This window comes from Petaurus breviceps, unplaced genomic scaffold, assembly GCF_028583685.1.
Source record: "Petaurus breviceps papuanus isolate PSGF00001 unplaced genomic scaffold, PetGlider_PUasm1.0 90897, whole genome shotgun sequence".
Classification (NCBI taxonomy): Eukaryota; Metazoa; Chordata; class Mammalia; order Diprotodontia; family Petauridae; genus Petaurus; species Petaurus breviceps.
Window position 1 is genome coordinate 9,507,400 of NW_027187374.1, and position 16,013 is coordinate 9,523,412.

The window sequence follows — 16,013 nt, forward strand, 5'->3', positions numbered from 1 at the left end:
TTGTTATTGTTGCCAAGGCCCAGACCTTCCACGATCTTCAATAGTGGGTTTTGTGCTTCTTGAAATTTTGATCTGCTTGTTCTATTTTCCCTTTATCATATATTTGAGACAATTGTTTATTATTTTCTTTGCACTTCTCTGATAGAATATGACGAAGAAAAATACTCAGGTGTGATAATAATGGCTTTTTACTTTTTTCTTTATTTCCAAAGTACTTTCATTAAAATCCTATGAAACAGGGTGTGTAAGTTATAATATATCCATTTCTCAGATTGAGAAATTGAACCTCAGAGTAGTTCAGTGACTTTTCCAAGGTTACAAAACTAGTTAGTGTTACCATCTCAGACTTCACTAATGTTTTCTGTCTCTAAGACAAGTATTTTCCCCCCAGTAGAACAGCTGATCAGTACATAAAGCAAATTATCTCTAATCACAATATTAAACCTGTGTAATAGTCGAGCATTTTGTTTACCTAATTTACTCCCAAGAGATTGAAATGAGGGAAATTTGTTTTGTTCTTATTTTTCAACCTAAGTGCTGTTGTCTCCTATAGAATGCTTTTGAAAAATGCTGTTACTTTAAAAAAAATATGTATATATATAATTCTGCTTTCCTAGGTCTTTAGTTCTTACATTAAATCCTTTTATGTTTTTTTAAATTTAGACCAGAAATATGATAAACCCTTTGGTTAACAAAGGGAGATGATTTAATCTCTCTCTACTCATTATCACTCTATGTTAAGAAGCATCCTTTCTGCAGTGGATAGACAATTGACCTCAAGACCTCATTTCAAGTTTCACCTCTGACAGATACTGGCTGTGTGTTCCAAGCAAGTAACAACCTCCTAGTACCCCAGGCAATGCTCAGAAAAAAAAGTAAGTTACAGAACAGGTGCCATTATTCATTAGGTGAAGGAGGTCCTCGGCAGGAACGCCTTAAAGTGATGAAATCAGAAGCCCATTTTAAAAAAATGACCACTATCACTTCAGCATTCTTTATGTAGAGTGTTTCAGTTCTACTCTATTAGATCTCTTCTGCTGTGTTGGATTTTTTTTCTCACTTCCCTAAATATAATTAGTCTCACATAGTGTTGAAATGCCCTCCTTAAGTACATATTTCTACTTCCTCCTTTCCTTCTCCAACCATGGTAGCTCAGGCTTCCTTATTTAATTCAACATTCACTAAGTACACAGGGACTGGGTTAAAATATTTGTTTTGCAAAGTGAATAACTCATTGTTGAGGGTGAATTTGTAAAAAGGTCAAAATAAATAAAAGTGCTTTACTAATATATATTTTAAATCACCTCTGTCTCAATAAAGTTCCACTTAAATCATCACAACTCTGTGATTATTTTGTTCCATTTTGCCAATGCCATACAGATTACTAATTTATCTGTTGAAATGAGCATTCTGCTTTGAATTTCTCAACAGACTTTTAAAAATATGATAAACATTATAAAATTTTAAAGATAAGAAAAATTAGGATTTTATACACACACAGACACACACACTATAATTTAGTTTTGAAAGTTACCATCTTAGGAGCATGCCCTTGGTCCTCCAGTAAACTGATTTGAGTTTGATGCTTTATTGTTATTACTATTGTTATTATTATTACTGTTTTTCTAGTGGGAGCTAAGGGGAGGAATTGAGTAACAAATATACAGAGCTATTACTGTCTGTAAATTTTGTGCCACAAAATGACTACTACCATAACTATTACTATATAATTGAAGTTGCAAGATTGGGTTAAGTTATTTTAAAGGTGATTTTTAAACTAAGATTTCTGTTAATATCACACAGGGTCATATATAGACAATATAAAAGGATATCAAAAAGAATTTATCCTTCAGAGATGGGGGGGGGAGGAGTATCTAGAATTAAAGATCATAAACAATAGGTAGGAAAATACAAACATTTACATTATGACACAGACTAAACAGACAAGAAGGGCCTGTTAGATGAAGCTCTCATATTATGATTTACTTTTCTGATTTTAAAATATTGTTAAGAAACTGAGCAGAATAACAATACTCTCATACTCAGAACTACATGGATGCTTTACGGATGTTCAGATATAGCTCTTGGCTAGTCCTTTCACAACATCATTGGGATTTTAAACCCCATGTTATTAAGTTTAAGTCACAGTTAGAAGTGATTTAATTTAAAATCCTCTCATTTTCTGGTATCCAAAGGAAAACTGTGCAGTAAACCTTTGCATGCAGGAGAGATTATATTTCATTTATGACTGAGAATAGTGGTCTTTCTGACAGAAAGAACCCTTAGCTTTTTCTTGCTCTATAAAGAAGCTTACCTACTACGCAATGCACAGTCCCAGAGCTTTGATATTTTTTAGTGTACTAATAGCATCAACCAAACTTCCTCATATCTTATTTCTCAAGTTTATTTAATGCCTTTTAAATGATATTTTAAATCATTCAGATAAGTTTTATAAGGACCTTTCGTAAAAACTTATCAATGGGAAACAGATTTAAGGCTTCCTAAAAGTTAGCAAAATACATATCCTTCCTACTTAAAAATAAATGCATCTCATTATCTAAGACAAGCAACTATGGCAAAGCGCAACTTTAGAATTATTTTTACAATAATTCATGACCCTTTAGATTGTAGACATAGCATGTCAGGAGATGGCTAAGGAAGCCCTGAAATCTATCAATATTACTATTACCATCAGATGTAATTTGTCCCTTAGAGGGAATTTAGAATGTTTTCTTTATTCAAGGTTTTTTGTTTTGTTTTGCACTTTTTTCTGCTCTTCTGCTGAATGTTTTACATAGTTAACTGAAAATTTCTTAAAATTTAAATTTTGAAATGTATAGTCCTGCAATCACTAAATGGGGTAGGTGGCATGGGTAAAGAGGTGTTTCAGCTTTGGCCTACTCACTCCTTGAAGGCTTTTCCCTTCCACTCTCCTTTACTAACGCTAAACCTCTGCATTCAATGTTCATTAAGGAAAATAGACAGAGTAGGTAAATTTCAGTGAAGTATTCAGTGGGGAAAAACTAAGTTACTTAGAAGCAGGCCTGTGTTTGAACAGGATGGAGGCAATGTAATTTTATCTATTTGATTACTTTGATAATTTCTTTCCCCAATGTGCTCTTAAACTTTAAGGAGTCCCTCTACCCTACATGCTACAGTATACAAACTACTAAATTCAGAGAACTCAAGAATCATAATTCAAAAAATGAGAAATTAAAAAGGAAGGAGACATCTCTAAAAAGAAAAATCACACAGACAAATGTCTTTTTTTTAAGCAGAAGAATTCACTGATTTATGACATTTTCCCCCTATAAGTATGTTCTTCCATCCTCTTTATTTTCAAAGGAATAATTTTTTTCTTTTTTAAAGTAACTAAGATGAGCAGTTTTATTTGTTTGGGTGAAGGGATAGTATCTTTAATTATATAATTTTTAATTCAAAGTAAATGTGAGTATGAAGGACGTGTTAAACAAAGGCACCTGATTACCCAGACCGATATGATTGATACAGGCCTCTCTGATCCTATCCAGCTATTCCTTTAATTACTAACATTGTAAAAGTAGTCCTTCTGCCTGGACATCTCTGCATTGTCTTCCGGACACTGGAAAATGTTCTTATGCTTTGCTAGAGGTCTGAGAGTGTGAAGAGGAGGGTTAGGTAGGGAGATTGTTTTTTTGAAAAGGGATTAGGCTGAACTAAACTCCAAAATGTGTTCATGACCCTAAGTGTAAATAAATGGAGAAGGGATAAGATTATAAGGTCATGCTATACCTCTCACCCCAGCAAAAATAAAAATAAACCTGTTTTCAGGGCAAAGAATGAGGTGTTTTCCATATAGAGAACTATTTTTTAAAAAAATTTTATAGGACAACAGAGATAGAATTTGCCCTGAATTTAAGAACGAGGGAGAACTTCTATTAATGATTGTGCATTCTGTATGAGACAGTGTCAAATGCAGTTTTTTCTAAAATAGTAAGTCAATAAATTTACAGTGTACATAAACAAAAGGCTATTTCAAAGGAAGCAGAAGGTATAATCACACAAATGGGAAAGGGAAAAAAAAGTGGTGCATTTCTGTAACTTGAATCACCTGCCTTAAAAATCTCCTTAAATTGTTCAAAATCCTTTTTTTTTTTTGCACTGATGGTTAAAAATCAAGGAAGAAGGGATAGAAACAACCCAGGAAGAAATATTTTGATTTTTGCTGCAAATAATGTTTATTTAATGTTTGGGACTGTTTATTTACTCTCTAGCTAAAGGCCCTTGCTTAAAAGAGTCCAAAGCTGAAGAGGGCAGCTTCCTAGATCAAAAGTGAGAGAAAAATTCCTCATCTACACTCCCATTCCCTGCTCCATTCCTCCACTTTCACCCCCAATAGAAATTGCTGCTAAACTAGGCATTGGTTCAAGGCATATTCCTTTTAAAAGTACACCCTCTGCTACCTTTGACTGCCTCAAAGCTTTAATCTAGGTGAATCCGGTGATAACATTTAGGAGAATTCCAGGAAAAGAAACAAGATTTGCTACTCCTGGTATCTAGTACGAATGTGGCTAGTGCTTAACATAATTACTCAGAAAACTTTTTTCAAAATTTAATGTAATCATTTATACCCTGTTGTTTGCTTAAGACGACACCCAAGGGACTAAACAAACAAAAAAAGCACACTGCCCAAAGCTAGCATAGACATTTCCCCCTTTGCCAAGAAATTAAATCTACATGATAAGTTTGTTTCTTCTCACTGGCAAATCTGAAAAACACTTTGAGAAGAGAAACGGGAGAGGCAGCATTTGGATGCTGGGGGTAGACAATTTTGCTCCTAACCTGTGGTCCTTTTAAGAGAAAGTGAGTGGAAAGCTTAAATCTCTATCATCTCACTATGAAAGAGACAGGAAAAGGATAGCCTTGCGAGTTGTTTGGGCACTTTAAAAAGGTGCATTGTCACACCCGAAGCCTTTTAAGATGTTTTTATAGTGCCTATGTACATTTACCCACTTTTTCTAAACGCTAGCTCCGCCCTCTTTACCCCCAATCTCCCTTCAGTCTTAGCTACTGGACAGCCGGAGCCCCGAAATAGCTAATATATTCTTTGAAAGTCACTACACCAATGCAGCATCCTGTTAAATCCCACAGAATAAGGAGAGCTTCAGTTAAAAAGAGGCCCATCCCCAGTCTTGGTAAGGCACAGCAGAGCTGGGCAGGCTGATTAGAGAAATGGTTATGTTCTTTCAAGATGTGGGAATAGCTGCAAGAAATAAAAAAAAAAAAAAACCAAACACAAAACAACACTCCCCTTAAACAGTTTCACTCCGGCCTGGCTCTCCTTCACCTCTTCTTCCTGTGACCATGTACCCCATTGTCCTTTCCCCCTCCCGCCTCCCTTCCTCCTTCTATATCACCTTTCTTCTTATCACCTGGATGAAAGTTTAAAAGAGCGAAATACCTTGAAAGCAATCGGCAACGTTTTGTTGCATCTCCAGTGCGTGGGTAACACGGAGCAGAGGAAGTTAGGACTGTCTGTACGGACCAACTCTCCCGCGTGATCCGCTAAAACCTCCACCATGCTGCGGTCTGTACTTCTGAGTTTTCCCACCAGGGAGGCGCTGTTCTCCTGGACAGCCAGCGGCAACGTTTCACTCATCTTCCCCGGACTCAGCGTGGTGGAGGGTGGCGTGAAGCGGCGGCTGGTGCTGGTATCTACGGGGATACGCATCACAACAAACGTTTTGAGTTAAGTCTCCCAACAGTTCTTATAAAACAGAAATAACTGCAAATCTTCAGCAATTAGCTCTCTGGAAACCAACATAAAAGTATGTGAGACTTTATTTTTTGAGTGTTGGGGAAGAAAGAATAAGTTGCTAATGTTGCAGGGCTTCAGGATGTACACACGCCTCTTAGCTCTTGACTTTTTAGTGGGTTAAAATGTAGCGAAAATAATCTTCTTATACTTTTTTCTCTTAAGTTTTCAAATTCAGTCTTTGGTTGTTATTAAAAAATCACCAAAGGCCAAGTTCCCATACACTTCCTAAAATATTTATGCAGAGAGAAATATGACCACCACACATACAATCTGAAATCTCCAGTAGTTAACTGCCTGAGGTTTTTCCAGGTGATTTTTTTAAAGTCCCAATAGAACACAAAAGACCTCAGTGCCTTCCATGTACAGCCAGTTTCAAAATGTAAAATTGTCTTCAGTCCACAAAGACAAGAGTTGAAATTTCCAAAGGTCAAGCTAACAATGTATGTGCACTATACATATACACACACATATATACTGTACTTCATAAAATATTTACAATATAATCTTTAGAGAATTTAAACACAAAAGAAATCCATTAATGTTCTATGCAGTTTTTTTTAAGTAGCCTTGAAAATCAGCTTCAGTAGTTGGATCTGTGTTGGTCTAGGAGTATTTGTCATGATCTCTTGGTACAATCTTGCAAAATGCTCATTGTAGAAAATTCAGCTTTAAAAGATTATTTTTTTCTTGCTCTCTTAAGTTCTAAGAAAAGTTCCAGTAGATGATGAACTCTCAGGCTAAAACAAAACAAAACAAAACTCCACATCTGAGAACTTGGGTTTGGGGGTGTTGGTTAAACTTGTGGGTTCCTCTGTGGTTTTATAGTGTACGAAAGAGCACTCAGAAACACATGCACTCTCCCTCTTCAGAAGCCAACTGACATTCTGCATCAGCCAACTTTTGCAATACTTAAACCAATCTTCCTCAATTCAGCCACAGCAGGACTGTTTAACTACATAGAAATATGTATACGTCTACATACACATATGTATATATATACATATCTATATACATAACATATATGCATATATTATGTATAACTCGGCAGGTGTAACTCCTTTCTGAATCAGACTCAAACAGATCAATGCAGACGCTGCAGTTCTGGTTTAAAACACACAAGCGCGCTCACACACACACACACACACACACTAACGTTTCTCTATTTGAAGTGCAGCACACTTGCTTCCGCAGAGAGAGAGAGAGAGAGAGAGAGAGAGAGAGAGAGAGAGAGAGAGAGAGAGAGAGAGAGAGAGAGACAGAGAGAGAGATACAGAGAGAAAAAGAAACAGAAATAAAAAAGTCGTAGCCGGGAAAAAGTTTAAACAACCCAGCCAAAAAACAGCTCATTTAAAAAGCGGAAAAAAAAAAATAAAAGCAAAAACACCAATGCAGGGCAAGGAAAAATAAATCTTGAAATTCTTCACAGGTTCACGGGAGTCAGCTGGATAGAGCTGTCTACAAGCTCACTGAGAGTGCAGCGTTTTGACCTTCTGTGAGATGTTTGTTTGCTCAGATTGCTTCTTGAGAAAAGCCCGGTCCAGCCTGCGCCTTCTGGCTCTATGAATGAGATTGACTGGAAATGAATGTGCTTTTACTGTAAGAGCGTTCGGAGGAATGCCATTCCCTCAGCTCATTTGCATAGGGGGAGGACGCTGGCCAATCAGCAATCTTTCCGGTTCAAGCCAGGGCGCGGCTCAAGTCCACTGGCTCCTGGAATTGGCCATTTGATTCAGCCGCTGCCGCTACTGTACTGCAAGGAGCCTATGTGTCAATGGGATGCCAAGGCCACCACAACACACAGACACAGTCACCCACTTGTTATAACTGGGATTGGAACCTTACCACCCACCGACCACATTTCCTGAGGCCCAGCCCCGATGCTCTTGCTTTACAAATACTCCCATTTCTTTTCAGTCCTGCTAAGGGGCTACGCGGGAGTAGCTGTAGTGTACACAGCTGCCAGACTGTGGAGGAGGAGAAAGGGGTTGCTGGTCTAGGGAGGACTTATGCAAGCTTTAGAGTCTGTTATGCAATTTGCAAAGGAAGGGATTGGAGCTCTGTGCAGATGGAGCTGGTGCTCTGAGTGTCTCAGGATCATTGTCTGCAAATCTCAGCGAGGTCACCAGTTTTCCCTCAGAGCACACAAGAAGCCGCAAACCTACTCCTTCGGCTCACCGACCTACCCAAGTCCTGGCGGTGGGAGAGTGATTCAGGACAAGGGCAGGGTGGAGGTTAGCGGGAGTTGTGCATGCCCATATGTCTTGTTTTGAGACTGCAGAAAACTGGTGCTGATTCATTTAAGAGATCCAGATAAACTACGACCTGGGATCGTTGTTGTTTTCTTTTCACTGCGGTTGAGTACCCCCACCCCCTTTCAAACTGTGTCAGAGTCGGTAATAACTTGCCTCGACGTATTTTAAGCTTTAGAAAAAAAAAAATATATATATATATATATATATATATATGTGTGTGTGTGTGTGTGTGTGTGTGTGTGTGTGTGTGTTGATGTGACGGGAGAGACTAACGAGAAGTAATTCCCACCCCCTAAAAAAATCCCTTTTCTATTTCTTCTCCTGTATTAGACAGGGATGGTGCTCCGGAGGAAGCATTTTGCTCTCTGGCAGGACACCCTCTACTGCTCTGGCCCTGGGCCAGAGCCATCCCAGCCCCAGTCTCTCTAGAGTAAGCCTCAGGTGCTTCTCTCCTCCACTCCTAGCTGCTCTTTCCTCTAGTTGACCACGTAACAAAAACCAACTCTACCAACTCGATCTCGGAACTTCCCTCTTTCAAATCCCCAACCGCCCCCAACCTCTTTCCAAGCCCCAGGTCGATTTTCCTCCTGGGAACTTCCGGGCAGCCTCTTCATTCATCTTCTCCGGGTCAGGCTTCCTACTCGCACCTCCCCTTCTTCGTAGCCCGGGGCAGGGGGACAGAGAAACCCCTAGCTGGGAAGCTGGAGCAGGATCCAAAGGCGGGTGGGGGCGGGGGAAGGAGAGGACTTTTCGGCTAGAGGCTCTGCGTGGCACTTCTCCCTAGCGGCTGCATTAACGTGGCGTTGAAAGAAGTCAGAGAGAGGGAGAACTGAGGTTGGGTGCAGATGGGATGGGGGTGGGGTAGGGTAGAGAAAGCGTTTTCGCCTTGGTTTCTTGGGTGATTATCCCTTTTCTTCTCCTAACCCCCCAAGTTATTTCACGCATCACCTGACCGCAGGCTAGCTTAGCCAGAATACAGGTCCGGAGAGAGGCCCAACAAAACCCGGCGACTACTTCGGGGCGGGTTGATCCCGCCTGGGAGGGTCCCCTCCCAGCTTCAGCAGTCAACCTAGGCCGGCGTAATGAAGCATGGACACTAGAGGGCACCGCTAGCCCTGCACATGGGGAACCTTCGCAGCTTTAGAGCCTCTGGACCGCGAAGCGTTAAGTATTTTAGTTACAGGATGATTGCCTGTCCAAGCCATCCACTTCAACTACACATCCTCCCCGGACCCCGCTTCCTAACGGGGAAAACTTTCTGTGCACTAGCAGCCCGAGATTACTCCCCGCTTCCTCAATCCCTCCGAGCCAAGGCGCGGCGGCAAGCATAGAGGGAATAAATAAGTACAGCTTAACCGAGGACCATTACCAGTATTTTAAAACAGATATCAATAAGTATCATACTTCCTTTCCCCTCCTTCGCTCCCAACCTGGTTGGAAATATGGCTTGGTAGGAACTGAATTCGAGCCGACCAGTGCAGGCAACTGCCTCCTCCTCACACCAGATGTTTCAAATTTAAATTAGGGATGTTCACTGGTATCTATTGGCGAAGGCCCTTGTCCTTGTATTCCTTCTCTCCATCACTTCCTCGGGTTGGATCACAGTTCCAGCACAGTAGCTTCAGCTCAAACCATCTTCGGAACTGTTTTAGTGGTGGTGATGTAGCGAGAGTCACTGCCACTAGTTCTGACGGCTCCATCCCCAGCTTGGCCTGAGACCTTTCTTCGGAGCTCCTTTTCTACTTTAACCCTTCCCCCTTTCTCTACAAGTCGACAAACTTCTTAATTACTAACCTGGGAATAATTCTGGAGAACTCCTAGTACTGATATGCTTTATAAAATAAATTGGATCGGAAGGAAAGGTCAACACTTGTGTTTCTAAGAATGTTTTTTGAGAAAGATCAATTTCTGGCTAACCTTAAAGAAATTAAGTGTAGTCTTTCATCCACAAGAGATTCCTTTCTTGCGCCCGATGACAAACAATGAGTTAAACACACATGCACACACAGACCAAAAATTCCTTTCTCCTAACCCTTCACAAGTACCAAATACTTTCTCAGGTCTCGGTTCTGCGAAAGGCGATCACACTGATTTCTATGTGCAGCCCCATTGCACCCCATTTTTGCACAGCAAAATCCTTTTTGTGGATTTGTTCCCAGACAGGTAAAATGTGCACCGCCGCTATTTTTTTTTAAGTGCCGCCTAGCATTCAACTATGCTAGGCTGTTGTGCAAATCTGTCTTTGAAGATGTAATTAAATTAAAAAAATTGTTTAGAAATAAAGTAATGAGTCTTGGAATGGTAGACATGAACTCTGACTCCTAGATGTTTGAGTGTTTTTGAATGCACAACTGTACGTATTTTGTCAGGGGAAACGTGTGCTAAAGGATCTTTGGAGCCCTGCGATGGTGTGCTAAAAAAGACGTAATCAAAAGGAAGGTACTCTTAAAGCAATAGTTTGTCTGCCAGCCTACAGAAGTCAAACTCTTATCACTTTTAAAGGAAAGTTTGATAATTACATGGCTGCACATAATGCAGGAATAAGTATTTTAGTGATTGGGTTTATGAGTTTCAACTGGTAATAGCGAACCTGTGACCTTGAAAGTTGTTTTTTTCTTTTTAAAGTCAGGACAAATAGAATAACAAGTAACGATGAAAGTCTTTGCTCATTTGTTCACTGTTCGATAGATTTGTATTTCTATTTCCTAGGACCTGCTCCTTTTATATAATGTATCGAGAAAATCTGGAAAACTGCTAATAATTTCTCTTCTTTTGTGGGAGCTGAAAATGAATGGAAAGCAAATTATCATGGATTGATTTAGAAGTTACTGGAAACCTAAGGGTTGCTAGGTTTACTATACTATGCACAAAGTTTAGTAATGCAATATCACAAACAATGATGTCCTTTCCATTTGGCGGGGTGGTATGGGGAGAACACCTCAACAGCATGTAATTCCTTTCCCTTCATTAAGAAAGAAAAAAGAGGAAAAATAATACAAGGTTACCTCCCTCCCTTCAAACCCCCCCCCCCAATTGAACTGAAAAGACCCCCAGATCTTCCTGTGGAAATTTTTAATTTATCTCAAGTGCCTTAAAAATCAAGAATAAAAGATAACCCTGTAAATTTATTTTAGTATCACAAGTACTTTCAAGTTTACTACAGGAAGAAAAAAATGCAAAAAAGGCTTGTAATATGATAAAAATGAATATTGCCCTACTCTCTAATAAGTAGTTTGTGTCTAGATAGGAGGAACAATCTTTCCATTGAAAGCTATAAAAGTTTATTAATGTCCTCTATAATACAGGGTAAGCATCCAACTAAGACTAGAAGGATATATAAAAGATATTTTAACTCTGCTTTTCAGGAAATTTTCAAAGAAGAAATCATGCAGGTAGGTGAAATAAAATTTCTTTACTAACCTCAGTTAAAAATTGCTGGGTTTTCTTTTCTTTTTTTGCCTTCTTATATTTCTGTCAATTTAGGTATAAATTGCTTTAAAATATTTAATTCTAGTCTCAGAATTAATTAAATGCATCTTATGGCTTAGTTGAAACATATTACAGAGGTGGATAGTCAGCACACAAGTAAGGAGATTTGAATCTTAGTGTAATATAAAAGAATGATAACACAAAGTCTACAGACATATATCTAAATATATAAATTGATTTGGTTTGAATATAAAATATATGCTTCTTTCTGGAGTGTTTCAAAGATAATTAACTTAAAAAATCATATCGTTATTGGTTTTCACACCTTACCCCAGTGTCTCCTTTATTAATTCAAATATTCAGGTATATTGTAGTCAGTATGTATTAATTTTATTAAGAGTACCCCTCTTTAAGTCAATTGTAAATATAATAGGTAGCAAATTTTGAAATAAAAAAATGAATCCTTTTAATTTAGAAAGGCTGAGTAAACATTCTATCCTCATTAAATTTTGTATTGCTTAGCTTGCAATATGTATATTAAAAAAAAACATTGTTAAAATAGGTAATAAAATGTGTCCTAACAGAAGCCAAGCTTTACATTAGACAGCATTCCTACAAAGGAGTCACTTAATAATAGTAGAATGCAGATGTTGTAAATGCTACAAAAATAAAGGTATTATTTAAGGTTTCATTTGAATGTTTTATATGACATGCCACTTATATGGAGAGCTGTTTAAAAATATTAGAATCAGCAAAAAGTTTGCTTTAATTGTTTAATTAATTGACTTGCTTTCATTTTTATATCTAAACATATAACACATGTGTCTGTATGATGCATTCATGGACATACAAATGCTCCAATGGATCTGAGATATAAATAATTGCAGTCTTTCATACCGTGAAAGTCTCTAGGAGGATTCATTCCATGCACACACTCTGAAAAAAAAAGAAATTAGTGAAATAAATAAGTTATATGAATAAAATGAAAGCTGCTACTGAATTTGTTGATAGTTGGTGGAATTTCTACCAAATGGATATTGCTTTATTTTAAAGATAAGCTTTTTCCCCCCTTTTAACCCAGTGTCAGGCTTCTTAGAATTTTTAACACATGTTTTTGCACAGCACATAGTGGCATTTTTGGCAATGGAGTCTCTTCGAAACATTATTAACACATAGAATAAAAATGGGCATCCACATGTGCACAGGTGCTTTCCATTATATGCCATTGCTGAATTTTTATGTTTTTCTGGAATGATTTCTCCAGTAATCTTTATCTAATACAATGAAAATGTGTATTTTACATTCATGCAATATGATAAAACCTTTAGAACCCTAGGAACCAGGCACTTTATAGTTAAATTTAGAATTAAATATCAACATCATACAAGCAGCTTAGTAAAACCTGGAAGACAGTCATCATTAGATGGATGTAATAAAAATGTTAGTGTCCTTTAAAATAAAACAACACATAAGACCTTGTCAATAAATCTTCAGAGAGAAACAGTAATATATCTTAAGGTCATTTACTCGTTCACAAATGATAGTGACTGTTTAGAAATATTTGCTTCTCTTTGCTTTCTTTTTCTTCCTCTCCTTTACTAGAGGGAAAAAAAAAACTATTGGACCTGTACCAATTTCTTTTAGACTATTTGAAGATTGTCTCTCTCTGATATAGTTAATGTTATAAAACATTCTATTTGGAAGCGACTTTTCTGTACAGCTACTATTTTTGAAACAGAAATTTCAAATTGCATTTGAGGGAAGGGTTAAAAAAGAAGGTACTAGATTGAGAATTTTAGGCAAATAAGTAAAATATTTTAAAAGTTAATTTTCTTTTTATTTGTGATCTATGTATGCAACATTATGAATTTTCAATTACTTCTCAGGTTACATACTGTAATGCAACACAGAAAAGTTTGTTTATATTAAAAACTCCACCTCTTGGAGGTGGTAAAAATGAGCATCTCAAGTATTTTTACCCTAAAATTTTTTTAAAGCAATTGAGGTTAAGTAACTTGCTCAAGTTTACACAGCCAGGTGTTTCTGGGTGGATGCTAAGTGTCTGAGCCTGGATTCAATCCTCAAGTCATCCCAACACTGGAGCCAGTGCTCTTATTTGCTGTGCTACCTGGCCGCCCCTTACTCTAAAATTTGATGCAAATATGACATAGTTATATTTTTAAAGCTTTTCAATGCCACCAAAAATTTACACCAAAATTAATCATGTTTTTAAATGAGGCACATATTGGATGAATAAGTAGAAATATTGCTATCATGACAACTAAGATATTACTGCTAAGAGGGAATTATTTCAGTTTTCCACAGACCGATTTAGATAGGACATGGAACAGGTTTCATTTCTTTGTGACTAGAAAGAGTAAACAACTCAAATGAAGGAGTGACCTATAATGAAAGATAGAAGAAATTAAATATGGATAGATAAAAGCATGCTAAAAGGGGCAAGATCGTGGTTAATAAGCACATAAAAGGAGGTTATAAAGAAAAGAAAGGGAGTGAGGTGGATGTAAATAATTGTTCTTACTCATTAAGAATAATAAGATAATATGGACACTGAATTCAGATAATAAGTTCAGTTCAGAAAGAAAGTCTAAAAGATTAGGACTGATTAGACAACTGAAATGTAATTAAGAAGTACTGACACTATAAGGATCAACTCTGGAAAGTCCCCTATCCCCACTCCTTCCATCACCACCCAGTGACAACATGAGAAATGCAGGGATGTACAATGGTTTAAAAAATAATGGGAGCATTGTTGAAAAGCAAGGACTTAATTGAGCAGAGCTAATAGTGCTGTGATTCTAAGCTACTTTACAAAAGCACACACAAATCCCAAATTTTCATGGCTTTTTTTCCTAAAGCACAGCACAGAGAAAGAAAGATATCAATTGTGACAGTTTGTTTCTTTGTTTTTATTTTAATAGGGTGAATGTGGTAAGCAAAATCTATGATACATTATCCCTGGATAGGTAATTTTGTGATAATATAGAAAAAACTTAGAGATTAAAAGATTTGGGATGGAGACATACAACATGAAAACAAAAGTAAATAAATATAACGCATGTGCCTACCCTAAACCTTCTGCCTTCCATACTTTCCTATCTCTGTCAAATGGACCACCATCCTTCTGGTCTTCCCAGGCTTGCAGCATCAGTATTTACTGTTCACTTTCTTTCACCACACACATCCAATGAGTTGCCGAATCTTTTTGTTTCTACCTTCATAACATATTACTCAACTGACAGCTTCTCTACTTACAGAACTAGTGTTTTCATTCAGGCCTTTATCACCACTCACCTAAATTATTTCAACAATTCTCCCCCCCCCCCCCCCCCAGTTCAAATCTCTCTTCATTCTAATCAGTCCTCCCCATAGATGCCAAAGTGATTTTCCTTAAGCTCAGGACTGATCACGTCATACCCTTACTCAGTAAATTCCAATGGCTCCCTATCACTTCTGGGATAAAATATAAATTTCTCTGTTAAGTCTTTAAAGCTCTATTTAACCTGGCCCCAACCCATCTTTTCAGATTGAATCATGGTTTCTCTCCTTCTTGCATGCTTCAATCCAACCAAACTACCTTTCTCTCTGCTCCTTGCATATGATACTCCATCTCCAGTATGTATCATTGCACTTTCCATCCCCTATGCCTGGGATGTTCCTTCCTTTCCTCTCCCTAATAGGGGTCTTTAAGATTCTTTAAGATTCAAGCACCATTTTCTATCTACAGACTTACCTGATCTCCCCCAAGTACTAATATTCTTTCTCCCAAACTTCCCTGCATTTAGCTACTTTAGAAATACTTGCATTTACTCTCTTTAAACTGTATATACTTTCAAATGTACTTGAAGTATCCACAGTTTAGGGTGTGAGCTTCTTGAAAGTATGGATTGTTTCACATTTAATATGTATTGTCAGTAACTAGGACAGTATCTGGCATATAAAGGTGCTTAATATATAGTTAATTTCTTGGAGATACTTAAGAAACATGAGTACATATGTAAGAAAAGAAATGACAGTCATGCACATAACTGACATTTTGGTTGGTTGAATAGGAGAGTGAGAAATGGCTTGAATGCAATCTAACAGTAATGAGCATTGGATAAAAAGACAAATACAAAAACATCCCTAAGGAGTTCCCATTCTTTTAGGGGCATGAACACATATAAGTAAATGCCAATTATGTTCAGAGTTTGTTGTTGTTCAGTTGTGTCTGACTCTTTGTGACTCTGTATGGGATTTTCTTAGATCCTGCAGTGGTCTGCCATTTCCTTCTCCAGTGGATTTAAGCAAACAGGTTAAATGATTTGCCCAGGTTCACACAGCTAGTGAGTATCTGAGACTGGATTTGAACTCAGGTCTTTCTGACTCCAAGACCAGTCCTCTATCCATTGAACTACCTGCTCAGAGTAAATACATGGTCATTTGTGGTGGCAGTGGTGATGCCATACTAGCAGCTGAGTAGACTTGGGAAGCCCACAGATAGCTGAGCTCTGAAAGAAGTTAGGGATTTCGAG

General features: G+C 37.8%; 1 protein-coding gene across 1 annotated transcript in view; it reads right to left on the minus strand.

Moving 5' to 3' along the window:
- Window positions 1-16,013, minus strand: part of RUNX1 (RUNX family transcription factor 1) — a 351,115-nt gene that overhangs the window by 130,643 nt on the left and 204,459 nt on the right. The window contains exons 3-4 of the mRNA XM_069074967.1: window positions 12,376-12,414; window positions 5,441-5,694 (exon numbers count right to left, since the gene is read on the minus strand). Coding sequence (XP_068931068.1) covers window positions 5,441-5,694; window positions 12,376-12,414 — 293 coding nt within the window. The remainder of the gene's footprint in view (window positions 1-5,440; window positions 5,695-12,375; window positions 12,415-16,013) is intronic.